At 52.1% G+C, this 27,232-nt stretch overlaps 1 protein-coding gene and 1 pseudogene across 2 annotated transcripts in view; one reads left to right on the forward strand and one right to left on the reverse strand.

Annotated features, from left to right (window-relative positions):
* Nucleotides 1-15,561, reverse strand: part of GALNT16 (polypeptide N-acetylgalactosaminyltransferase 16) — a 91,700-nt gene extending 76,139 nt beyond the window's left edge. The window contains exons 1-2 of one of the 2 annotated variants that reach the window (XM_027570846.2): nt 15,536-15,561; nt 14,533-14,822 (exon numbers count right to left, since the gene is read on the reverse strand). In XM_027570846.2, coding sequence (XP_027426647.1) covers nt 14,533-14,822; nt 15,536-15,548 — 303 coding nt within the window. In that variant the 5' untranslated portion in view covers nt 15,549-15,561. Of the gene's footprint in view, nt 1-14,532; nt 14,823-15,237; nt 15,324-15,535 lie in introns of those variants that run through there. The other variant, XM_027570847.2, reaches the window with a different exon arrangement.
* A 10,707-nt stretch (nt 15,562-26,268) lies between these two features.
* LOC113909552 lies at nt 26,269-27,035 on the forward strand (annotated as a pseudogene).
* The last annotated feature ends 197 nt before the right edge of the window (nt 27,036-27,232 follow it).

A 27,232-nucleotide genomic window follows, 5' to 3' on the forward strand; every position in this document is an offset into this window, starting at 1 on the left:
AGTTGACCATTTTTGACCTAAAAACAACAATTTCGTATTATCCAATCTAACCTAATCTCCAGTGTCAATGAACTGTGATTATATAATCTATGGAATATTCACCCAGTGAAAATCTAGGCAGCCATTAAAAAATATTTGGAAGAAGACTATGACAGAGAAAGTGTTCATGATACAGTGTTAAATGAAAAAAGAACTAGTTACAAAACAGTATAAAATATATGGTTTCATTTTTTTTAAAGATTTTATTTATTTATTTGGGAGAGCGACAGAGAGCATGAGTGGGGGAGGAGAGGGAGGAGGGAAAAGCAAGCTGAGGACGTGGGGCTCGATCCCAGGATCCCGAGACCACCATCTGAACGGGAGGCAGACGCTTACCCGACTGAGCCACCCCGGCGCCCCATACGATTTCATTTTCAAAAATCCACCAAAAAGGATCTGAATTGATTATTCAACAAAATGTTAATAATGGTAAACCCAATGGTGGGATTTAGGGTGATTTTCATCTCCTCAATTTCCTGTCTTTTTGTATTAAACAGGTACTATGTCTAGGGCGCCTGGGTGGCTCAGTCGTTAAGCGTCTGCCTTCGGCTCAGGTCATGGTCTTGGGGTCCTGGGATCGAGTCCCGCATTGGGCTCCCTGCTCCACGAGAGGCCTGCTTCTCCCTCTCCCACTCCCCCTGCTTGTGTTCCTGCTCTCGCTGTGTCTGTCTCTGTCAAATAAATAAATAAAATCTTTAAAAAATAAAAATAAAAAAATAAATAAACATGTACTATGTCTAAACGGAGAAAAAAGAACAATAAAGAAAAACCTCATACCTTTGATCTATCACAAGACTTTGTCATCCCCTCACCCCTGACAGAAGTGAAGAGACACCCATTTTTACTATTCGTGTCCTTTCACAGATGGAACTCCCAGGCTTTGGCTCTCAGTTTTCCTTGCCTGGGCTCCTGGCACCCTCTCCTTGGCCCTTCTTTTCCTCTGGCCCCTGCACACCCACAACACTTGGGACTTTGTTGGAGGGAGTGCTCTCTCTACCACCACTACCTTCAACGTCAGCCCCTCCTTCGCCAATCTTCAGGTACAGAAGACACACCTGAGCACCGAGAACTGAGAATCCAGAACGGCTTTGCTGTCCTCCAGGCAAGTGAAGACAGTGCTGCGTGGGTGACAGGCTTTCTGGGGGGCTGGGAGGCGGGAATCTTGCCTTCAATCCTCCACTAGCCTCCTTCTCCATCTTAAGGCAGCTGAGACCCAGCAACCTTGGGGCACCAGCCCTTTCTTTCCTTTCCTTTTAAAATGTTTTTAGAGTTAAGGTTTTTGGTTTGGTTTTTTTTTTAATTCCAAAAAGTACAATGACTAGGAATCACCTGCACAGCTACCAGAATTAACAACTTATTAACATTTTGTCAGATTGCCTTCAAGTCTCTATTTTCGCCTGAGTGGCTCAGTCGTTAAGCGTCTGCCTTCGGCTCAGGTCATGATCCCAGGGTCCTGGGATCGAGCCCCGCATCGGGCTCCCTGCTCGGTGGGAAGCCTGCTTCTCCCTCTCCCCACTCCCCCTGCTTGTGTTCCTGCTCTCGCTATCTCTCTCTCTGTCAAATAAATAAATAAAATAAAATAAAAAGATTAAAACAAAGTCTCTATTTAAAAAAAAAAAACAACATAAAATGTTGCAAATAAAATCAAACTCCCTGTTGGTCCCCTCCTCTGTCTCTCTCCAGGAACACTTGCTGCTCTAAGTGTGCTATTTCTCTTCTTTGGTCCATTGTTACACTTTGAGATATATACGCACACACACATACCTACATGCGGGAACAACAGTACAACTATATTATTAGAATTTGCATAGAAGTATCAAAGAAAATCATCTGCAATCCCCCCTCTAACATCGTTTGGGGTTTTTTGTTTTGTTTTGTTTTTTAGAGGCAGAGAAAGTGCATGCCCAGGGCGGGAAGGGCAGAGGGAGAGGGAGAATCTTAAGCAGGCTCCGACACGGGGCTCGATCCCACCGCCCCAAGATCATGACCTGAGCCGAAATCAAGAATCAGACACTTAACCAAATGAGCCACCCGGGCGCCCTTAACCTCATGTTTTTAAGCTCCATTTGTGCAGATATATATTGATCTAGTTCATTTAGTCAAACAAGTTAACAAACCATGACAATTTATATTGTTGTTACTAACTTGTATGCCAACGGTAGTGTGGCACTTACTATGCCCAAGGCATGATTCCAAACACCTTACGGGGATTAACTCATTTAATCTGCAATGGGGACTGCTGGTATCTCCACTGTACATATAGGGAAACTGAGGCACAGCATGTTTAAATAAGTTGCAGTAGGTGGCAGAGCTGGAACACGGCTCCAGGGGCTGTGCCCCTGGCCACTCTCATTCTGCCTCCTGAACAAAGCCATAACCAGAAATGTGGCACCAAGAAGCAGGAAATGCTCTAAAGTTCACAGAGCCTACTTCTAAGGGAGGGGAGATGGGGAGGAAAAGGAAAAGAACCAAGCCTCTTCTCTTCTCCCAGCCCCTCCAGGTGTCTACCTTTCTCCTTGGGTTTCAGCTCTGTCTCTATGTTGCCGGTAGACTGGGCCCAGACCAGAGCCAACTCGCCTCTCCCAAGTCAGTGAACAAGGTCGCTAAAAGTCCGCACAGTGTTTTAAAGCTCTCGTCACCTCTCCTTGGTTGGGGTTCTGATCTGTTGAGATGACCAACTTCCCCTCTGCACATCTAACTCAGTGCAAGCCTCATCCCTGCTTCTTCAAAGTGGCCAACTTCTTAAAACATGTCAGGTCTTTAGAGAGTGGGGGGACAATTCTCAAAGAAGACAACTGCATCAGGACAGGATCAGGATATATAAAGCACGCGTTCTACGGTCCCAGTCCACGCCCTTTACAGACATGGCTAATCAATCGCCTCTTTCCCACTCAGTCCGGAGGCAGCCTCAGCAGCCTTCTCCCCACGGGGCTGCAGGCGGCCACTTCCACAGGTTCTGGGGTGGTAGTAGAGCCGAGACCTATTTATCATTCATATCTATCTAAAAGGATAAAGACGAAACACCAAAAGCAAAGACTGGAACTAATCCCTCTACTTTCCAAGGAAGTAAAAGGCTCCCTGCCTCCACGGCTCCGACCCCTCCTACTCAAAACCCATTTTCAGCACAGCAAGAGCTTAGAACGGATTTTGAAAAGAGAAGAGGCTGCAAGAAAACATTGACCTTGGTTTCAATGACGGTATGAGGATGAAGGCCCATGCTGGGAGGTGTCCCGGGGCCCATAGATGACGGTGCCTTAGGAACCAACGACTCCACAGCAGCTGGACCGGAAAGGACTTACCCCAAAGTCAAGGTAAACTGGGAATGTAGTCACATTCTTTACTTTACATAAAACCTTCTGCTGACAACCTCCTAGCACATTAGAGGGGGCTAGTGAACACATGTAAGGACCAGCGTGGCCCAAAGAAATAGAATGCTAGCCACACAGAGAATTTACAAATTTCTAGTAGCCACATTAAAAAAGTAAAAAGAGGGGCTCCTGGGTGGCTCAGATTGTTAAGCATCTGCCTTTGGCTCAGGTCATGATCCCAGGGTCCTGGGATGGAGCCCCGCATCGGGCTCCCTGCTCCGAGGGGAGTCTGCTTCTCCCCCTCCCTCTGCTTCTCCCCCTGCTCATGCTCTCGCTCGCTCTATCTCTGTATCTCTGTGTCTCAAATAAATTAAATAAATAAATAAATAAATAAATAAGTAAAAAGAAACAGGTACATCCAAATATTATCATTTCAAAATGTAGTCAATATTTTAAAAATCCTTTTCTTGTACTAAGTCTTTGAAATCCAGTGTATGTTACATTTACGGCACATTTCTTTTTTTTCTTTCTTTTTTTTAAGAGTTTATTTATTTATTTGACACACAGAGAGAGAGCACAGGTAGGCAGAACGGCAGGCAGAGGGAGAGGGAGAAGCAGGCTCTCCGCTGAGCAGGGAGCCCGATGCAGGGCTCCATCCCAGGACCCTGGGATCATGACCTGAGCCAAAGACAGACGCTTAACCAAATGAGCCACCCAGGCACCCCACATTTACGGCACATTTCAACTGAGACACTAAATTTTCACCAGAAATACTTGATCCATATTGAGATTTCATAAAATTTACAGTTGAAAATGTAGATTCCACATACTTCTTCTGAACACTCCTAAAAGTTGACCAATAATTGAAATGAGTGTCTCCTTTTCAATTTACATTAAATAAAATTAAAAGCTCAGTTCCCCCGTCACACTAGCCATACATCAAGCACTCAGTAGCCACATGTGGCTGGTGGCCACATAGTGGTCAGTGCACATCTGGACCATGCAGGGCTCTGGCTACCCAGGGGCAGGTGCTGTCCTCCACCAGAGCCCCTGTGACCATGCTCAGGGCACCTATGGCCTGGCTCTGCAGAACATTCTTGTTCAGGCCTGTCACTTCATAACCAGTGTCACTGTCTGACCGGGCCCAGGCCCTTTCTAAATCTCTCTGTGTGGCTTGCCCTCAGCTTTGCCCCCGCTCAGCCCTTCAGATTTCCCAGGCTCCGAGCTCTGCAGTTCTCCTGCTAGCCCACCCCCCCCTGGCTCCCACCCCCCCCCCCCCCCGGCCCCCCGCCCAGGCGTGGTTCAGAGACCCTGCTTGCCCGGAAGGGCTGAGCAGGTGATGCTGCGTTTTGTGCTATGCAAAAAAACAGGGGTTGGCTATCTTGGGGTGCACCAGGGGCAAGCCATTTTTTCCCCATGGTTTGGGAGAAGACCCTTGCCGTTTTCATGCCCCCACAAGGCTGTAATAAAGCATTACCCGGGGCAGCCTCTGCTTTCTACCTGGCAAATCCCTTCTGGCTTATGGCTCCAAAAAGACCTCCCTCCATCACCTTCCGTGGTCCCTGCCGTGTGTGAGCTCTGTCCCTTGGTTCCCTTTCTCCCTCTGGCCTGGGATTGGTGAACTATTTGGGGGCTTTGGCTCAATCCTAACACTTGACTCCTTCAAGGCATCAACACCACCTCAGACATCACTAATAGATCCCATGTTCTTTCTTCCTGAGCCTCAGGCAGGGCTCCACCCCAAACCCTGGGATAATGCCCCCAACCTCGCCTACTCCCCTCAGTCTCTTCCCGTCCCAGCCCCCCAGGGAGGAATTTCACATGGAGGGGGAAAGATGGCTTCTAAGCAAAGAATCTGGTCACAGACTTGTGAGGCACCAGAAGCTATTCCCCCCGCCAAAACTGACTGCAGACTTGGCAACTTGGCAACATGGGTCCCCTCTGGCTGTGGCCTCCCCAGGCCAGAACCCCTTGAAATGAAAGGCCTTGGAATGTCAGAAGTACTCCCCAACAGTTGGTTGAAAGAAGCTAAAAGCCAGCACGGCTGGGAGAAGATAAAGGGATGAAAATCTGAACTCTAAAAAGCAGCCTCGAAAAGGGCATGACTGACAGCGGTCTGGAATTGAGTGTGTGTGTGACCTGAAGCACAAAGAGAGAGCGCTGGCTGCTTCCAGGGGACACATGAAGCCTGGCCCTGGGGAAGCACCTGAACACCAGTGGACACAGTCTCAGACAGGGTCCGGGCAGAGCCATCTGGCTCCTGAAAGCAGCCCCTTTCTTCCACTGCCTGCCTGATAAAAAACTGTGTGGGTTCTTTGATCCTGCCAGGCCTCAGGTGCCCACCTCCATGTCTGAGGGAAGGCCCCGGATGCCTCCGCCTTCAGGGTTCTGCCCGTACAGAGGGGGAACCTGCTTGTACAGAAGGACAAGACTTCCAAGTTCCTGCATTGCCAGAAAACATCCTTTCCAGAGTCCCAAATGCACCTGAGGAGAATGCAGTCTCCCTCCTGAGACAGAGCCCTCCCCCACCCTGCGTCACTCCAGTATTTCAACAAGGGCCCCATTATCTTTTGTTTTTTAAATCTCTTCAGGCACCAGCACCCTCCATTCTCCCTCACCAGCGGAGACAGAGAGAGAGAGAGAGAGGCAACACACACAAGTACCTCATTGATCTCATGTTAAAAGGAAATGAAGTGTTCTAGCCATAGAATATTTTTCAAAGAACTTAGGTTTACCTCTTTAAGAATCAACACTTCCCATTATATTTGATCATATTTCTGGAAAATTTTCTCAACGGAATGACAGTCCACTGACGTACCCAGCCTGTACACTTTGTGTAATTTATCACTTCCTGATGACTCAGGGACATGGTTCTGAGCCTCTTTACCACAGCCTACGGGCCTAACGATCCAGACTTCCACCTCGGGCCACTTTTGCCCTTGCTGAGCCTGCCCCGGGCAAGCGCACCAGGCACACACCCTGCAGAGATTGTGCCCTGGGCCTGGGCCATCTGGAACACTCTCCCACTAGATGCCTGTATGGTTCTCTCTTTCCATTCATTACACAGCTCAAATCATCTTGTCTGGGAGGCCTCTCCTGGCCATCTTTCTCTCATCTCTCTGTCCTCTTTTGTGACTTTATTTTATTTCCATGGTATTTGCCAGCCAACCGACCTTATGCATTGTATATTTATCTGTTTATGGTCTGTCTCTCCCACTAGGATGCGAGCTCCTCAAGAGCAGGGCTTTTTACCCATTCTGTTATCTCCAGAGCCTGGAACAGTCATGACACATAGTAAGTGCTCAGTAAATAATTGTCAAGAGAAGGAATCAATGATGCCATTCACTTCTGACCAGCGTGGGTTTGTTAGGGAAGAGGGGCTTGCTCCAACCTCCTATGGCCTTTCCTGGTTGGTCCTCTGCTGTCAACTGACGCTTCTCAGGAGAGCAGTGGCTCCTAGCAATTCTCTCATCTCACTTCTCCTAATCGGCTGGATTCGTAGCCCAGGAAAAGCTAAAGGTTGCCAGGAGACGGCCAGCCTCCTGATCTCCTTAAACTGATTTTTACAATGTTCATTTCCAGGCTGTGGCCTAAGGGCAATTCCACACCTGTCTTCTGAGTCAAGTCCAAGGGTGCAGGACTACTAATTCTCTGCTCAGGGGTCTTTGTAGTTCTCAGCTTGTTGCAATGTCTGCAGTCCACCCGTAGACACTCCTACATGTGTGTGTGTGAGCATTCCCCAGACACACTCACAAACAACGTAGGCTTCTAGTTTAGCAGAGGGGAGCTGCAGAGCTCCATCAGACAGTGTTTCAAGGGAAGAGAAGGGGGAGGGAGTAGGTCCAGTTTATTCCTTATGAAAATTTGAAGGTTTCATGCTCTTCTGCACACGAATGGTCTGGCTCTTTGTACATCTCACCTTCTGGCCTTATTCTCCTTCATCTAGGCACTATCAGACCTTGAGCCTTGGCTTGGGGACACCTCACTTCTGCAGAAGCATGTCAACAAAATCAAAGATGGTTTGAGTTGGGAGGCACCTCGGAGATCCTATAGTTCAACCCTCATCCGACAGATGAGGAGACTAAGGCTCAGAGAGAGGAGGCGACTCACCTAAGAAAACGTCGCCCCTTGGGGGCAAGGCTGAGCCTAGAAGTGGGTCACTTGGTTTCCATTCCACATCATCTCTCCATCCCCTCACACCTTCGTCCCCAGAGGCCACCATCTGTTTCCATCCCAGGCCACACTGTTCTGCCTGGTCCCAGCCCTGCGAGGGCCCATAATGGCAGGTCTGACACTCTGAGTGTGTCAAGAGATGTGACCCACCTCTGAGCCCTGAGACAATGTTGTTCCTGATGTACACCAAGCTATACCTCACTTCTTGGAATGGCAGGAAAGAGGCACTGGGGCCCTTAAGCTACACTTGAAGCTCTTCCTAATGGGACCATAAGACTAGAAAGGCTCTACCTGGGGCCGACTTGCCTCCATGTCTTCCCAAATGTGGCCTTATCTTGTCTAGGGAGTATAATCAAAAAGGGTTCTTCCATTTGCCACCTCAGATTAAAATACTCCAGCCTGCCACTCCTACCTATTCTGATATGTTCACAAAAGTCCTCCAGGTGGTCACGCTGTCTCCAGCCAGATACTCTTCTAGGGTGTAGCTGAAATTCAGGGTGTGGCGGAGACAGGCAGGCCTGGGCTTCAGTCGGGCAGGAAAGCTTTGTGGGCCTCGTTCTGAGGAGCAGGAAAGACACTCAAGACGTTTGCTATTTTGCGGCCTTGCTCGGACCAGCCTTGGCCCCCACTGCCTCCCTGCTCCTGGTTCCAAAGGAACAGGGAGGGGACAGCACAGTGGCCGTTATGGGTCTTTCAGTCATCCTGCTCCTGGGCCTGGCCTCCGTGTGCTCAGCCAGCCCTGCTCCCCAGGGCACCAGGTCTCTTGTCGTGCAAGGATTAGACCCTATTTCAAACCCCATTACAGGGCTGCTGGACGTCTTAGGAGACATGTGGGACAAAAAGCCTTTCCTCATCCCCTTGCAACTGCTGCTGGAAGGAAGCGCTGACCTACTGATAGGGGGTGTGAAGGGAAACCCTCGTCAGCCATTGGTCTATTCCAATGACGGACGGTTCAGTGACCAAGTTTTCCTTCTCTCTCCCTGCAACTTCTACCATCTGGCCCCGGTTCTATTCCTTCACGCCCTATGGAATAAGTCACATAAGCCTCTTGCCTTTTCTGTTGTCTCAGTGCTAAGCACTGATGGGAGATTCAGAAGTGTGAGACGTGGTTAAGAAGTTTACTTTCATTGAGGAGTCAAGAGTGATTTTATTCAGTCACTGAATACTTTTTAAAATAATTATCCCAATGGGCTTTATTATTATAATGTTAATAGACGTTTATTATAAAAAATGTTGAGGAGCATCTGGGTGGTGCAGTCAGTTAAAGCACCCGACTCTTGGTTTTGGCTCAGGTCTGATCTCAGGGTCATAGCATCAAGCTTCACATCGGGGTCTGCGTTCAGCGTGGAGTCTGCTTGAGTTTCTCTCTCCCTCTCCCTTTGCCCCCTATAGTGCTCTCTCTTTCTCTCTCAAATAAATAAATAAATCTTTAAAAAAAAATGTTGAGGGGCACCTGGGTGGCTCAGTCAGTTAAGACTCTTGATCTTGGCTCAGTCTTGATTTCATGGTCATGAGTTCAAGCCCCACCCTGGGCGTGGAGCCTACTTAAAAAAAAAAAAATGTTGAAAAAGCCAAAAGATGGAAGGGGGGATTATCCATGATCCTACTTTCCTACTGCCAACATTTTGTTCTAAATGGTTTTTGCATTTCTTCCCCCACCAAATGTTTATGGAGTAAACACAAAGCAAGGTGCTGATCTAGGTGCTCCAGGAAAGACAAACTGGTGCATCAGACTTGGGTCTTGCCCTAAAGATGCTTCAAGGGAAAGAAGACATAGCATGGGCCTCAGAGGCAGAAACACCTCGTTTTAAAGGCACTTCCTACTTGCCTGATCATGGATAAGTAAGCCTCAGTTTACTCATATGTTAACTGGACCTGATGATAACACCTACCTTGCTAGGTTGTTGAGGGGACTCAGAGAGGTTAAAGTTTGTGAGACATCTACCATCGAAGTTGCCAATGAATGTAGCCTCCATAAATATCATACGGGGTAATGGCCATTACAGAGGCCAGACAAGTACAGATTAAAGAGCACAAATGTCCGTGTACAGGAGACACACTAAGGCCCTGCAGACCGTTTCCAGAGCCATTGCACACCGTTGGCAAGTGCACCCAGCAAACTGTCTGATTCAGTGGACAGAACAGCTGCGCGGGCGTGATCATCACTGACTCCAGTCCGAGGTGCTCCTCTCAGAAACCCTGGGTTTCTGGTCTAGTTAGCCTCCTTGTGTCTTTGCCCCCAGGTCACAGGGCAGGTGTTTTGGGTCTCCTCCAGAAGCAGACAGGGGCTAAATCTTCAATCTGCTCACTGTAATGAACTGCTCAGATACAGGCTCCCCTCTGACCGGCCTCGCCTGCGCCCCTCCACACCTCCTGAAATGGCATTTCCAGGCCTGAGGGCTTCCTCTGCTCGCAGAGCTGATAAACTCGACTACCAGAGAAGAAAGCAGCCAGTGGGGGAGCTGCTGCTACTACACAGAAATAGGGGGCCCATTGGAAGAGGGAGCAGCACCCTAGAATCCTGGGACCTCGGGCCTCAGGCGCTCAGGGAGGTGACTCTTGGGCTCTCAGGGCCTTACCAGTCTCGGTGCCTCTGTGCTGTCCCCAAGTCCTACGGTCAAGTTGCAACATGACCCAGGCTGGGACCCCTGTGACGGGAGACCAGGCGCTTCCCAATCCGAGCATCTTGGCAAGGGGAACTGCGGGTGTTCGCGAATCCTCCCCATGCTCTTTCTTGTGTGTGGCGCCAAGACAAATTAAATATAAAATCATTTTCTGTCATTTAGGCAAACCCTATTCCCACAGTTCCTAAATGCACACATTATAAATAAAACATAAACCCATCCCGATCTGATCGAAGCCTCTGCTCTCAGGGAACGGCACCAGAAAAGCCGCCAGTCACCTGTGTCCCCTCCTGCTAGGTGAGCAGGGATCCCTTAGAGGCCTCGGGGGTCACTGCAGGACCTTCTCCTGACAGAGGCCTGTCCCTCCACAAGCAATAAACCTCACAACACCCTTCAGGAAAATTCCCTTAAAGCCATTTATTTGCTTCTAGAAATGAAGTTCTCATCAGCTTGTCAAAGGATCAACAAACCTTACAAATCATTTAACCCCAATTTGACATAGAATAACCAAGGTCCAGAGATATAAATATTTTGTCCATGGTCATCAGCAGCATTCCAATTGGAGGATAAGAAAACTCCAGTTCGGAGCGCCTGGGTGGCTCAGTAAGTTAAACGTCTGCCTTCGGCTCAGGTCATGATCCCGGGGTCCTGGGATCAAGCCCCATGTCGGGTTCCCTGCCTGGCGGGGAGTCTGCGTCTCCCTTTCCCCCTGCTTGAGCCTGCCTGCTCTCTCTCTCTCCTTCTCTCTCTCAAATAAATAAATAAAATCTTAAAAAAAAAAAAGAAAAGAAAAGAAAAAAGAAAACTCCAGTTTAAGAAAACTCATGCCTAAGATTTTCACGGTTCCAAACAGGAAATGTTGCAAATGAATATCCCTATCCTGAAAATATTCATAATGGACAGTCTTTTAAAAATATGTCTGCAAAGTGAAATTCCGTGTAGCACCTTAGCATCCCACCCATGCCTCTTAGAGAACTAGCATATGGAAAACCTGGGTGCCAAGCCAATCACAAATGTTCTTCCGCACTGCGAGGTCTGAAGACTGAAGGCCGGCCGTGTCTGCGTGGCCGCCTGTTAGCTGCTGACCAGTGCCAGCATGCATCAATGTGGATTCAAGTGGGTTTCCCCAAATCCACTGCTTGCCCCGAAAATACAGCATGGAAAAATCACAAACCCTGCCACATCATAAGCAGCCATTTAGGGATGGAGTCAGTATCTCCCTGTAGTTTTACACATTCCGTAACCAATTTTTCACATCAAAATTTGTGACACATGGGCTGACAGCAGGACAGAACATTAAAAATCAGGACCTCCCTGAGAAATCCGGGCCATACGGTTGCTATGCCGACACCCCACAATGCCAAACAGCGCCTCCAAGGTCTAGAAGCAACTTGGCTGGCTTCGAATAGCCCAGACATTGTGAAGGCAGAGCTGCCCCCCTGGCCCAGGCTGTTAGGCAGACCCTCCCTTTCCCAGCTCTGCTCTCTGATTCCCCAGGGGAGTGATGATGACGCCTGTCTGAATTTTCTCAGCCTCTGTCAGCAGGGCTGGCCACATCATTCCCTAAGAATTTGAAAACCCACATGCAGCGTCCTGGCCCAACTAGACAGAGACATGTTTTGGAATGGCAAGACCAGTGAGAGGTTCACCACAGCGTTCCGGGAGAAAGCAATCCTCAGCTGCACCTGCCCCTTTTTGGCTGGTCATAGGGTCCAACTCTCCGAGAAGATGAACATGCATTCCCCTATCTCTTTGGTTATGGTCAGGTTGGAGGCAGGAACAAAGTACTGGGGGGAGGGGGGTATGAAGCTCGTCTGCTCCCAGAGACGGGCAGAAGTCTACTTCATTTGCCTAACAAGTACTTATTAAGTCTTGCTGTGTGCATCAATATGGAGATGTAAGAAGCTTCCAGCATAGTTCCTGCGTGACAGCGTGTATGACTAAGAATCCTCCTGAAGTGAAATACCTTGAAAGGTAGGAAGACAATGCAAGGCTGTGTCCAGGGAGGTGTGTGACTGGGGACCAATGCCTATGGAACAGACACCCAGGGCTAAAACTGAAGAACAGAGAGGGAGCTGGCCATGCCCCTAGGTGGCCAGAGAACAGTCTACAGCTCACTCCCCGGAACTCCCACTCTCCCTCTCTTTCTGCACCTGCACTCCCTGGCTCCCGGGATCTTCCTGATAATCCTGCACACTTTAAACTTAGCTTCTAGTTCACAGCCCTGCTCCAATCAAGTCAAACCCCATGGGAACGAGGAGCGGGCCAGAGGATGTTCACCGGTACCCCCCCATGACCTCCAATTTCCACCCCTCAAAACAAGTGCCACGTGCGTCCAGCAGAGCCCACCCCACCATTCCAGGGCTCTCAGTCTGAGCTGCCTTCCCAGCAGATCTCAGAGGGCAAGGAGGAGTAAGGATAGGTTCAAGAGCAAGGTCAGGATTGGGAAGGACAGACAACTGTGAGAAGACCCAACCTGGGCTCTGCTCCAGTCTGCAGTTTCCCTGAGCTCTCTTCCTTTCCATTCCTCCCTCCCCTCCATCCTCCCCTCCTCCTCCCCTTCCAGCTCAGACCCTCCACCCCGCAGGTCAACAGAGTGAAGGACAGAACATCTGGACAGCCTGCCTCTCCCCTGCGCTGCAAGCCCACCTACCCTGAGACCAGGGCTGGCCCTCGAAGGATGTAAGAACAGGCTGCTCTCGGATGGGTCCATGCCTGAGCAAGCTCCCTGCCTGTCTGGGGCCACTACTGGTTTGGCCAGTTCCCACTCCAATCCGTCAGTCTGCCCAGATCCCAGTACCCTGGGGTCTTTACACTGGAGGCTTTATCCTCATCAGCCGAATTTCCGTCCAAACATCCTCAAGTGCTTTGGAAACAGTTCCTAGTGGCAGGGACCCTCAGCTCAGAAAGGAACACTCCACCGAATCAGGCTCACCGGCAGAGTTCAACCGGACAGGAATCTGGGAATTGGGGGAGGGAGGCTGGGGAAAACCCATAAACCCCAAGGTCTCCTCAGGCAAAGCTAGGAAATATGGTTCCTCTGCAGGGGTTTTTTTCCTTCTTGCCGGTCGGGGAGGCGGGGGGTATTGACAAGACACGGCATCTGGGGCAGGTTGGGAATATGAGAACACTTCCACACCGACAGCGGCCTCCACCATATTCCTGGGGCTCAGCTGCCTCTGCAGAAATATCCCAGATTCTACTTCACACAAGCCTTCGCCCTCCTGAACCCGCACCTCCCTCCCGGAGGAGCTCCACACTCCTGCCTCCGCAGGCCCAGATCTTTCCCATCAGAATGGCCACCCTGCTCTACTCTCCCACCCTCAGCCCCCACACTTTGCTCTCCCTCCTCCTGGTCCTCTTCTGGTCAAGCCGCCCCAGCCCAGCAGCTTGTCCCGAGGGTCGCCCAAGGCTCTCGCCCGCGACCGGCCCCGGTCGGAAGAACGCGGCCCGCCCGACCGCGCCTCTCTGCCGGTCCCAGAGCCGCCCGCCTCAACAGGTGCCCCTGCCACACAGGGCTGTCACCCGGGGCCCCGGGCGGAGGCGGCGACAGCAACGCCCCCTGCAGGGCGGCGGGGGGGTCCGCACGCCCCAGCCCCAGTCCCCGGAGCGCCTAGCGCCCCGGCAGCGCCGCGGAGGCCCCCGCCGTGCTCTGCCACCTTTGTTTCCCCGCTGGCACATCGCAGAGCTGACCTCGAGAGAGGGACTCTCCCAGCCCTAGCGCACACACTGCCAGCTCGCCCGTCGTGAGGGATCCTCGTGTTGGGGTGAAGGGCGCATACGGGAAGAGACCTTTCCCGGACCCAGAGAATGCCGCGGGTGTTAGTGGGGGAGTCCTCCGTGCCAGAGAAGCAAGTTCAAGTTGATCCGGGCCGAAAAGGGGGCGCAAAGCCGGGCGCAGCCGCTAGCGACCCTGCCTTACCCAGCGCCCCCACCCCACGTCCTTTGCCCCCCAGAGACTAGAGAGGGGGTGCGCACCGCCAACTAAGCGCTCAGCCGCGCGAGGTTCCCGCTGCCGGCTCGCCGCGCGCACGGTGCAGCCTCCTTCCTGGGGCGGGCGAGGTGCGGACAGTCCCTGGCCCCCGGCTCCGGCGGCGCAGTGCTGAGAGAGCCACGTTCCCAGTCGCGCGCGCACGCAGGGCCCACCAAACTTGCAGCACTTTCTCCCAGCCCCCACCCGCTGTCACCCTCCCTCCATCCTTGCGCCCTGGCCCGGCTGGCCCGACAGAGGTTGCCATAACAACGGACAGGAATGCTCCAACATATACAAAGCCGGCAGGGCGCGGCGGGCACGCAGCCCCCGGCCCCGCGCCCTCTGCAGCCGCGCGGGGCTAAGGACGCGCGCCGCGGCTCCCCGGCCGGCCGCCCGGCGCGCAGGGCGTACTCACAATGAGCGGGATGGTGCGGTCCTCGCGGAGCTGCTCTGGCCTCCCGCCGGCCCTCTGCGCGCCCCGGCCGCCGGAGGATGCTGCGTGGGCTCGGTTGTCCTGCCATAAGTAGTAGAAAGTGCCCAGGATCCAGGCAACGGTCAGGATGGCGATGGCATTGGCGCGGATCTTCCTCATGGTGGGCGGGCGGGCGCCCCGAGTGGGGGCCCGGGCCGGCTTGCTCTTGGGGCCGGGGTAGGGGCGCTCGCAGCCCCAGATGTTTGTTTTCGCTCGCGCCTGGCTGCTCAGTCCTGCAGAGCAGAAAAGGGAGAGAGGTGGGGGGTGGGGGGTGATAGGGAGAGACAGGAGCGCGGAGCGATCCTCACGGTCCTAATGCCCTTCAGCCCCGAGCGCGCGCGTCCCCCGGGCGCCCATTCATTCGCGCGCAGAGCCCGCCCAGCGCTCCAGCCCCCGCCGGCCGCCCGGGCCGCTGCGCACGGGGAGAGGAGCACGGCGGGTGCGAAGCGGCGCGGCAGCAAGGCCCCGCGAGCCTGACGCCCGCGGTGGAATGGCGACGGGCCAGAGCCAGCCTCCGCTCCCACCGCTCAGCGACCGAACGCCCGGTGGCTGCCCCCGCGCGGCCCTGGTCGGTCCCGCCTACTTCCACACCCCCCGCCCTCCCCCCCCCCCCCCGCCCGCGCCCCGGCCCAAGCGGCCCTGAGTCACCCGCTGGAGATGCGCGACCCCGGCCCGGGCCCGCGCCGCGAAGCTGCAGTTCTGGGCTGCGCTCGGAACTGCGCTCTGGCGCGGGGTTTAAGGTGTGTTCTGCGAGGCCTGGGGAAGGGACGGCTGGGCGGGAGGAGAGTCTGGAGTTTGCACGGGAATCCTCCGCAGCCTAGGATTCCGAGCCGCCCGAGGGCCCGCCTGGAGGAGGGATTGGAAGCTGGTGCACTTGACGTTCGAAGAGAGCGGAGAGGGTGCGACTCTGCTTCACCGCCAAAGAAAGAATAGGGGTACACATTACCCACATCTTCCATTGGCCTGGGGCTCCCAGCTTTCATGAGTCTTCCCTCCAGGCCTTTCATTTCCCCTGAACAACCGTGAGGTATAATCACTGCTATTTGTCAGGGAGAAAGGAGACCAGAGAGGCTGGAAGATTGGCCCGAAGCCACACGACTAATTAGTGGGCAGAGCCCAGTCTAGAAGCCATCTCTACGTTTGCCCTTTCCACAAAGTGCAAAACACGGTGGTGTGAGACGCGGACACAGAAATCACGGAGATTTTGCCCCAGCCCCGGAGGCATTGAGAATTCCGTGTGAACTGCTCATGTTCAGAGTAGAAGGCAAGGTGGGCTAAATGAGTTCTAGGAGAGCAGCAGTGTCGGGCCCAGAGCAGACTCACAGCGAGTAGATGTTACATAAACTAAGCCGGGATCACAGAGGAAGAAATAATGTATTGCAAGGTAGTCTTAGAGCAGGCTTCTCACAGAAGGTGGATAAAGCTTTGAATAAATTCTTAAGAGACAGGGCAGGGCAAGGTATTAGATGCATGAATAGCCAGAGCAAAGGTCCAGAGGATGGCAGTGCTTGATGTGTTCCAGAAAAGAGAGCTGCCTGGTATTGCTGGGGCCCAGGATGCTGGAAAGGACTTGGGAGTTGACTTTGGGCAGGCTGGGCCCTGGAATGCCAGGGGCAGAGTTGGCAGGGAGTTTGCTTCTTGCTGATGCTGCTGGACCCTGGCTCTTACAGAGAGTCCCGCCCCACATAATGTCCCTGACTCTAACTGAAGCTGCCTCAGGAATCAGGCAAAGGTGAGGTCACAGCTCAAGCCTTCCCTAAGCCACCCCCATCAGCCACCCCCATCAGCAACCCCCATCAGCACCGTTTCTCCAACATGCAGGACTGAACCATGCGTGTAATAGTTGCTCATTCCGTTTCTGTTGGAATGAGGTAAAATGAAGAAAGAAAAGCCTAACGAGTTTTTGCTGCAGAAAGATCATCGTTGCCACTGCAGTACCTACCCTCTTCCTCACTCAGAACACGAACCGTGAGGACATGTTGACAAGTCCAGAAATGGCCCCACTGAGAATAGGACCCTGGAAAGAGAGCGTACAAAGAGGGTCTCACAGAGGGTAGCAGGGAATCCACGGCCTAAGCCAGGTGGCAGTCAGGAACAACAGGAGATGGGTGTGGAGGTGCCACTGGCCCAGGAGCCGTGGGCCAGCCTTGCTCTCCCGGGGTCTCTTGCCTGGGGAGTTTAATTAGACTGCCATAGAGGCCAGGATTCATTTCCAGAGATAGAGAAAATCACTGTCAAGCCATAGCCTGGTTTCCACAGGAATCATGGCACTGATAGTGGTCATGTCCTCTGGGGGAAGCCAGGAAAACCTTGCTGCTTAAGAGTCAGGACCCAAGGGCATTTCCAAACAAGAAAATGTGATGGGGGGCGTCTGGGTGGCTCAGTTGTTAAGCGTCTGCCTTCGGCTCAGGTCATGATCCCAGGGTCCTGGGATCGAGCCCCGCGTCGGTCTCCCTGCTCAGCGGGAAGCCTGCTTCTCCCTCTCCCACTCCACCTGCTTGTGTTCCCTCTCTCGCTGTCTCTCTCTCTCTGTCAAATAAATAAATGGAATCTTAAAAAAAAAAAATGCAAGGGAACTGCCCTCCTGTGCCCCACTTCCACACAGGCTCTCAGGTCAGCGAAGTGGAAAGACTTGGGGAATGGCTCTGTTGCCACAGGCTGCTTCTGTCAGCCCAGCCTGGCCTATGCATGTCTAGTTGCCTTTGGTCTTGAGAAAACCAGGTAAGAGGACATGGGATCCGAAGACATTACATCAACCCCCTAGTGAGAAGCTCCAAACTCACCCTAGGCATGGGGAATGAAGCTGGAAATCAAAATCAGGCTGACGGGGTCTCTGATGGCTCGAGAAGAAGGGCTGTACGAGGAGAGGGAGGGAAGGAGGAGCTGGAATTTGGCAGGATTTTTGCATGTCTCACCTCTTACTCCCCAGGGGTCAGTGGTGAGGATGCTATGCCTCTGTACCAATTGTCACTCCCTGGTAGCTCTGTCTGGAACAGAAGGCTGTCTGCCCCCACCCATGCACCCCCATGCCACCACCACGAGAAAAACCCCATTGGGACATGATGTTTGACTTCACAGCCAGCCCTCCCTTAGATGGACGCAGTAAAATTCCCCCCACTCCCCCGAGAGCGGGGGTGGTGGGGTGGGGGTAAGGGGGCAGGTCATTACCATGCTCATTTGGCTGACAGAAATTTGACGTAGGCAGAGGTTAAGTGATGGGCCTCAAGTAACAGACACGTTGGAAGAGCCAGGAACTTGGGACTGCCACCTCAGCTACAGCCCATGGGTTTTCTTCCAGATTTGAATCCTAAATAGGTGCAGGGCTGAGGCTCAGCCCTCCCTGAGATGGATTTCAGTGTTCAGAGATGACAGTGAGCATTGTATCCTCTCTGGTCCTAGGAATGGAGTCCAGCGGAACCAGAAAATCAAAGCGACACCAAGAGACTTGGTGTTGCCCAGCATTCACTGAACAAGAGCGGTAATAATAGCTGTAGTTCACTGGGTACCCAGCAGGTGCCAGCAGCTGAGCCGGCTCCTCACATCTGTGATCTCTGAAGCGCCACAGCCCGTAGACCTGGACCTGGTGAAAGCGGGTGGGTGGGTGACGAGAGCCATACAGCAGGGAAGAGGCGAGGCTGGATTTGAGTCCGTTCCCCACGCCAGTGTCTGGGCGCCAGGACAGGGCTTCTGAGCACACTGGGCGGTCTGCAGGGTGGTCAGAAGTTCTGTGTGCAGGGACCTCAAGCTCCCCACTGGGGCCTCCATTTTCTCCTCTGGAAGAGGAGGGATCCGGGGAGATGACCTTCAAGGTCCCTCCAACTGTGCCCTTTTGGACTGCTGGTTCCTTGGGCATTTTCTTCCAAAATGTGGCATTGCTCTCCACATGGGCCTTCTCTTTTAAAGCTGTCGAAGTCAGCACTCAGGTCAGCTGGGCAAAGCCATGTGCCCTGGGTGCTCCCAGAGGCCCCAGGGAACTCTCTGCCCCTGTGCATGTGATGTGGGGGTGGATAGCAGAGGGGAGGAAGGCTGTATATTTCGGGTGAGACCCTGGCTCAGGAGTGGGACCACCTGTATTCAAATGCTGGTTCTGTCCCGTATTAGGAGAGTGGCTTGGGCAAATTCTTACCCTCAGTTGCCTCAACTGTACGGGGGTATTGACAGCCCTTAACTTGCAGCACTGTTGGGAAAGGTAGGAAATAAAGCATGTAAACCCCGGTGCTGGTAAGCCGCCCAGGCCCCCACCCCACGTCACCCCTCGTACAGGTATTGCCACTGGCTTCTGGATGAGGGGCTCTCGAAAGGCCTGCCCAGGGCACATGCGGGGGATTGCTCACCAGGGCTGCGAAGGAGGACAGACCTCAGACCGGCCCAACAAGGATGACTGTGTTGCCCCAGCAGGGGATGGCTGCGTGTCTCTTTAGAGCCTGTGCTGAGCAGCCTGGAGGGTGGCAGAGGCAGTGTGCCGGGCCCCGGCTGCTGCTGGGTGCCCATTCTTGCCAGCATACCCATCACCCTTGAGACTGCCTCAGCTTAGACGCCTCTTGCCCAGTCTGCAGCTGCAGCAGGGACCCGGACGGTGGGTGAGGGGGACTGGTTAGACCGCCGTGTCGGCTCTAAGCAGAAAAGGAGGCAGACATGGTGAACAGAACGTATGTTACCAGGCAACAGGCACTGCGCCAAAGCGAGATCTCAGAATACTCACCATGACCCTGTGAGGAAGGGGGGTACCCTCTCCCTTGCACAGATGAAGAGAATGGTGCCTGCAGAGGTCCCCCAGCCATCAGTGGCACATACCGTCCCCACTGCCATCACTGAAGGCACCATGGTACCTAAGGGAACGTTATTTCTAAGCCAAGTTTCTTATAAACCATCAAGGAGAGAACCTGGCTCTTTGAAAGGAACTCCAGGAGCCTTAGCAGTCCTAGATCTTCTATTTGGCTTTTCAGATTGGTTTCTGCCCCTGGGGTGTAAGCCCAATGAGGCCAGGAGCTCCCCATGGTCTCCCCAGCACTTAGAACAGCGCTTGGCATGTAGCCGCACATAGTACATGCTCAGTAAGGACTTGTTGCTGTCAGGAAGGGAAGGAAGAGGAGTGGGTAGCTGTGTGCAACATCGGTGCAGGACTGGAGCCCAGAGAAAGGGAGTGATTCGTCTGGGGTCAGTGTGGGCCAGTGGGTAGGGAGCAACTCAGGTTCCCCAACAGTGCTTCCTCAGGAGCACTGTCCCCCTCCCTGCAACCCCAGGACCAGGGGCCAAAATGCTGCTGCCCCAGGACGGTAGGGTGGAGGGTGGGGGGCGGAAAGGTCCTCTGTGGTCCCACCAGAATCTGGGAGGAGTGACCCTGGTTCTGGAGGATAACTGCAGGAATTACGAATATTATTACTGATCATGAGATGAGTCAGCTGTTGCATTTGGGAATAATAAGATTGCAGAGGCTGAGGGCTAATTAGAAATGTGTCAAATGCTTTTTCTTAACAGTAAGGAATTTCTACAAAGGACAAATGCATAAATGAAGCCAGCTGGTCAGCAGAATTGGTCCCGGAGGCAGAGCCCTTCGCGGGGCCTCCCTGACCTCCCCATCTCTCGGGTGCTCTCCTTCATCCCTTCCCCCTCTCCACAGCCTCTGTGGAGATGAGTGGCAAAGGTCCTCAGAGCCGGACAGATGGCCCAAAAGGCCAGGGCAGGGCTTGCCACATGCCCATCTCTCACCCTTGAATGGGAGTTCCTCTGAGCAGGGCCTGGCAGCCTTCTTTTGTCACCGGTTTCTAGCACAGCATCTGGGCATCGCGGCAGCACTCCTGGATATTTGTGCAATGACTGAATGAGTAAATAAATACCTAGGGTGGAGGGCTGTTGCTACTCCCCATTCTGTCCAAGCCTGCTCGGACGGCAAAGCCTGCTTACCCGTGGGGTGGTATGCCCATTCCTTTCTCTCCTTTCCTTCTCGAGTGCCTACCACACCGGGCAATTCCAGGTTCGAGGGACACGAAAGTGAACAAAACCCGATCACAGCTTCTGAGGAGCCCGGTAACTGATCATGGGGAAATACACATCAATTGTCACAAGAGGATATAATGGAACTCTCTAGAAGCCCAAAGGGTGCTTCTTCAAGTAAGAAGTCATCTGAGAGCTGAATCTTAGAGGGCAGTCAGGTAGGCAAGAGTGGAAGGGTGTTCTGGGAAGAGGAGGAGGCAAACAGAGGACGCTAGGATGTGGAAGTGTGTGGGAGCACAGGAAGTGGTGAGGGGTTTGGGGGTAGGGGATGGTGATGGCAACAAGGGTAGAGGCGCAGGCATTGACTGGTTAACAGCTGTCTTCTCTGCCTTTCTAGGACGTTTGGACTTACCCTGGTAAGCCATGGAGAACCACCTAAGATTTTAAACCAGGGAGTGACATGATTAGTTATAAATTTTAGTAAGGAGGCTGGAGACTAGTGGCAGGGTATCACATAGTCCAAGCAAGCAGTACCGTGGGCCTGGGTCAGGGCAGAAACCCTGGAGGAGAGAGAGAGGGCAGACTCAAAGGATTTGGTGATCAGTTGGAAGTGGGGTTAGAGAAAGGAATGAAGAAAGCATGCAAATTTCTTGTGTAGGAGACAAGTGCTTTGGTGTAAGGTAACCAACTATTAACTGAAACGGGAAACGGAGATGGAGGAACAGATTTGGGAGGCATGTTCAACCGAACTGGAGCTCTCTGTGGTCTGTCCTGAAAGGCGGCTGTAAATCCAGGTCTGGTGCTTAGAAAGAGGAGTGGAAGGAGCCGGTCAGGGAGACATGAGAAAACCAGAAGCACAATTGGGGCAAATGTGTTGCTGGGTGGCTGCCCATGCGCCCAGCACCTAGGCATAGGAGAGAACCATGTGCATCAGAGATTAGGACTTCTGGATCCCTCGAGTGAAAACAAAGCCACAGAGAACTGGTGGTTTTTTCTGCCTCCATCAGATGCCCTGTCTCAAGGCCCCGGACCAACGCTCTTGGGAAATCTCATTTCTTTATCAAGGACCTTGTCACCTGGTACATATTAGGATGGACCCCTAGACTTAGGGCTGGAGCAAAATTTGGCTGAGAAAGAGATTACACACTAAGACCGGAGAGAATCTGAAATGCAAAGAGACCCCTGGCCCTGCTCCTGCATCTCCCTTAGTCTAACTGGGCCTGTAGCTGATACCTCCATTTTCCCTGACAAACTTGGAGGTGGAAATTAAGGGAATGTTCCTGGGATTGGTACATATTTTGAAGCTCTCAGCAAGGCTGAAAATATCCATCGATATATTTTGAAGTGTAATTTCCACTCCCTTACCAGCCAAAATAATTGAACGGGAAGAAAAAGCTGTTAATGCAGGAGGCGTGTAACATAGATCCACATTGCCTGGAAATTTACCATTTCAAAGCAATTGAGGGTTTTTACTGCCAGTGTTTACAGTCATACATGTGCCCTCTCACTGAAGCCATCAAAAGGCCCATCAAACTGGCTTGGACACTGAAATCGTTCACAGTGTCTGGAGCGAACGTCAGAGCGGAAAGAATTTTTCAAAACCATCCTGCCGGTTTGTCAGCATATAAATCGTGGGGTGTTGCCTCCTGGGAGGCGGTGTAAAGAGCTGGGGTTGTCGGTGCTCCTGGATCCCGTGGTGGCAAGAGCTCCACGGTGGCATGGCCAGGCACACCCTCCTTGCACCCTTGGCATCCCTGACCTGGGGTCCATGCACAGGTTGTCCTCCTACTCAAGTCTGGGTGGGCATTTCTCCCTTTGGCCCAACAAAAATGCCTGCGTCTGCCTCCAGTCCAGGGACCCCAGGTCCGAGGGGTGCGGGTTCCTCAGTAGAGGAGTGACGTCATGCTGCCTCTTACAGCCTCTGCCCAGCTCAGCAGGAGAGACAGACAGTAGACTTTGCCGACTTTCACCTTCTGTCGCTGCCAGTGCCTGTGCGCGCGTGTGTACGTATGTGCACGCGTGTGTGCATGTGTGTGCGTGTGCGTGCACACATGTGTGCTATTTTCAATTAGAATGTGACTTCAGGTTTTTCCTGGAAATTACCAATTTCTTTCCCTATGTTTGTACCCAATGGAGGAAATTTTTAAACCCACGCCAAATCATCTGTCTTTCATTCTAGGATCCCTATCTTTCCAAAGGCCACTACCTAAAAAGTGCCATTACTTCACGTGGGGACCCTGGAAAAGTCACTTTCTGGGCCTCTTTCTTGTGTTTGAAATGAAGGCTTTGGTACAAGGGACTCGGAAGGTCCTTTCTAGTGCTAGCATCTTAAGACTCTATTTAGTTGTTTTAAACCGTTCCTGCCCCAGCAAGAATTATTGGCAATAAACCGAGATACAGTTTTCTTTATTACCATTTAGTCCCTCCATACACATTACATACATACATATACATCCGAACAATTTAAAATATTCCATTGGGTCAAGAATCTAAAAACTGGGTGCCTGGGTGGCTCTGTTGGTTAAGCGACTGCCTTCGGCTCAGGTCATGATCCTGGAGTCCCGGGATCGAGTCCCGCATCGGGCTCCCTGCTCAGTGGGGAGTCTGCTTCTCCCTCTGACCCTCCCCCCTCTCATGTGCTCTCTCTCTATCTCATTCTCTCTCTCAAATAAATAAATAAATAAATCTTAAAAAAAAAAAAAAGAATCTAAAAACTTCTGGATTACAGCAGACCTAAAAAGGAGAAGTAAGAATGTACAAGAAACTGGTACATCCAGAATGCCTGAGGAAGGGAACTTGGGAACAGAAGTGGGAGACTCTTCATCATACATTCTTTTGTATCTTTTGATTTCTTTGTCATATGCATTTATTACCTCTTCAGTTTAAACATTTTTTAAGCAAGAGAGTTTTCCTTTCTCTTTCTTCAAGCACAAGCCTCTCTGCAGCTCACTTCCTGGGGGCAGAGGAGACCATGATAGGGCTGGCATCATGGCCGGAAGCCACCCCTCAGCCCAGGCCCTGCCCAAGACCAGCCCCAGCCCTCCAGCCGGCGTGGCCAACAGCCCTGCTCCCCCGTGTACGCGGAGGGTTCTGTGGGTGGGCACCACTGCGGGCTGCCTTTGCCACGGGCCCTCCAGCTGAGCTGTAGAACTGCTCTAGGGCCTCCATTCTAGGCGTTCCAAAAAGGGGCTAGCTCTCCTGGCTCCAGCAGCCTGTGGGCAAAGGGGCCCGAGAGTCCAGCAAAGGGGAAGTACATGCATCTGGCTTTAAACTCTCCAGATCTTGCCATTCCCTTTCAAAGACAGACTGCTTCTTGTTTTGTTTTCTGTTGCTAATATAACATGAGGGCAGGAACATGAAAGGAAAAAGAACAAAAGGACCAGAGACGCATGGGGAGAAAGGGTCTTTAAGGCTCCCCTTTCTCCCCCCTCCCCCACTGGCCTCTGCTTGGCAGAGCTGGGTTGCAGTATCTCGGGCAGGCCCTGCTGCCCCGTTTTTCTCCCCTAGTGTGGCTCCTGCCCAGCTTTCCTTTGTGACATCTAGCTGCCACCTGGCCTTCTTCTACCTTTTTCTGATTATCCCCTTCAATGGGTGCTGGCCGTCCTTCTGTGTCCCTTACTTCCTTCCACCCCTCCTCTGACTTACCTATTTCACTGCCACACTGCCCAGCGACAGCCGCATCTCTGAGGTCACCACCCAGACTGGTGCTGTCACCTGCCCCACAACTGGGATAGCCTCCTCCGCCGTCCGTTCGAAATCCCTGTGCCCGACTTCTTTCCAGGGCCAACAAAGCCCCGGTGCGGGCAGGTCATCCCCCAGCAGGCTCCGGGAAGGTGCAGGCGAGAGGGCCATTTGAGATGCCATGGCAGAGCCAGACAAGGAGCAGCAGATGGAGACACGCACTTGACAGAGTGGCCACAAGAGATGGAAAGATACACAGTATGAGCAAAAACAGCTTCAGGGAAAGAAAAAGCAGAGAGCAAAAACCCATGAAAGTGTAATAAGTACTAAAACCAGAAAGGCCTGAAGAGAAACCGTCCGGGGAGCGGAAAGCAGACGCCTGACACCAGTGGAGTCAGGTCAGGGAGAAGGAGCAGGAGGCATGGCGCAACAGAAACCTCTCGGGAAGGGTCATTCACCTCCCAAGCTGTGGGGCTTCTTGGCTGCGGTGAGCAGAATCCACTTAAAACACAAGCAAGCATTTTACCTCAGTCTATTTTCCTGTCTAGAAAAGCCTGGAGCCAAAGGCCTAATTAGGGAACCATTCCAGCATTAGGACCCTGCACAGACGACAGAGCTGAGACCACAAGATCCTTGCCCCCTCTGGGAATCAGCCTCTCTTCCCCTGGTACAAACTGCCCGGCCACTAACCTCACAGCATATTGATCCAAGTCCCAAAGGCTGCTTGCGTTATCCACTTCCACTGGGAAAGTATCGACGACTTCCTTCACTCTGTCTTCAAGCTTGTCAGAAAGCAGATGCTGTTCAAATGTGACAGCAGTGCTAAAGGGATGCTCACAGGGAGCTCCCTGACCAGTGGGAATATTCGCAATGATGACTGAAGAGGCCTTGGGTGATCCGATAACAGCAAGACAAAGAGGAGAGCACCAAAGGACATGAGAGATAAAATGGCCCCAGGGAAACCATATGGGACTTGAATTGGAAAACACAAACAGCCTCCCTCCTTTCCCTGGACTGTGTATCTTTGGGAAACTCTAATCTGGGGAAGACCTGACTCCTCATCCACCTGCCACAAAGGAGTACAAAATAAGGCTGGGAGCTAAAAGTGGCTGAGGACAGCCATCCATCCATCACGCTTTGGTTTCTGTCTGACTGAGAGGGTTGGGAATGAGAGGTCTTCCTTCCCTAGCTCTGGAGCCTGTAAATTGTGTAAAATACTGTTCCAGGCTGAATATAAGTCCTCTGCGCTACATGACATTTATATTCTTGAAAAACATAGCGTATAAATCAAATCAAATTTTGCCTGCCAGAGAAGTTGGCCTTTCAAAATAAATTTGAGGTCAATCCTATGTTTCAAGAGAAGAATGGCTTGTGAAGGTGAAAAATCATCCCAGTTCATGTCTGTAACTTTGGAGTTTTGAATGTCTGATTTGGGTGGCCGTGGGGTTGGGGGTGGAACTGTCTAGAGATCCATCTATAGTTTACTTGTGGATTGCACTTCAGCATTACTTTAAAAACAAAAAATTTAATCCGATAGGTATGTTGCAGAAGCCCCTGCTAAAGAAATATGAATTTTAAAAGAAACTGATTATGGAAAATTTCAAATAGGTATTTTAAAAGTAGCAAGCCTAATATAAAAAAACCCAACTCCAGCTATCATCAACTCCTGGCCAATCCTGTGAGAGACGTGGACCTCTGAGCCAGATGGCAGGTACAGAGAATGAACTTCGCAGGACAGGACAAACAGGATTAGTGGTACCGGGGCCGTAGGTCCACGTTTCTGTATCAGTGCCGTAGACTAGAGCCTGGAGTATAAAGAGAAAGGCTGAGAAACATTCTTTTTTTTTTTTTTTTTTTTTTAAGATTTTATTTATTTGACAGAGAGAGACACAACGAGAGAGGGAACACAAGCAGGGGGAGTGGGAGAGGGAGAAGCAGGCTTCCCCGCGGAGCAGGGAGCCCGATGCGGGGCTCGATCCCAGGACTCCGGGATCATGACCTGAGCCGAAGGCAGACGCTTAACGACTGAGCCACCCAGGCGCCTCCTGAGAAACATATTCTTGGTTAACAACCAAAGAAAGCTGGAACTTAAAAAACAAAACCCCTCTTCCCCCCAGCCCCAGGCTGAATAATGCCCAAGTAACAGTAACAGTGGTTACCTTCAAGGAGGGAAAGGACTGGGGAGGGATGGGGGTAGGGGGAGGGATTCCCTTTTCATTACACATTAAAAAATTTTTTTGGAATTTGTGCACACATTACCTATTTTCCAAAAGTAACTTGTAAGAAACAAATATCATGAAGCTTTGCAGTAACCACATCTACTAGATACAAAAAAAGAGCAAACTGGATTTGCTGTCTTATAGTAATTTGCTCAGGTAGATGAATGTACAACCTTCTGATCCAAGGCCATACATCAGCAGAATAGATGTTTCGTGTAATATAAGAAACCCCAGCTCCGAGAGCTGGAGTAACTGGACTCAGAGCCATGGGTCACAGCAGTCCTGGAACCTGAGGGGCTGGTGTCCGCACTGAGCCCAAAGCCCTGGGTGGGAGCCTGATCGGGACTCATACATCATGCCCTACCTGCTCATCAGCATCCAGGTCCACACGGAAGTGGGCCCCACCCCGGTGGGTGATGAGCACTCAGCTCCAGAGCCGATACAGTATCTGGGGGCCTCAAAGAGAAGTGTCTTGGGAAACAAAACTTTTGTGAGTACTTCATCAGTGGCCCTCCCCGCATGATCCTGGACAAGCTGGAACACAAAGGCTTCCATGTGCTGAGCATGACAGAGGTGGGCCAGATGCTGGTGTGGTGCTTGCACAAGGACTGACTCTCTCACACTTAGGAGCAGACAGGGCACCCCTTTTTTGCGTGATTCCCAATCCTGAGCCTCTGTTCACTCACTGTCCAGCCCCTCTCTTCCTAAATCATCATTTTCCTTTGCCCAACACCACTGGGCAGTGAATGGCCTTTTCTGAAACCTGCCTCAGCCAGTGGGAGAGGGCAGGGCCCTTGCCCTGGAGCTTC

Source organism: Zalophus californianus, chromosome 6, assembly GCF_009762305.2.
Source record: "Zalophus californianus isolate mZalCal1 chromosome 6, mZalCal1.pri.v2, whole genome shotgun sequence".
Classification (NCBI taxonomy): domain Eukaryota; kingdom Metazoa; phylum Chordata; class Mammalia; order Carnivora; family Otariidae; genus Zalophus; species Zalophus californianus.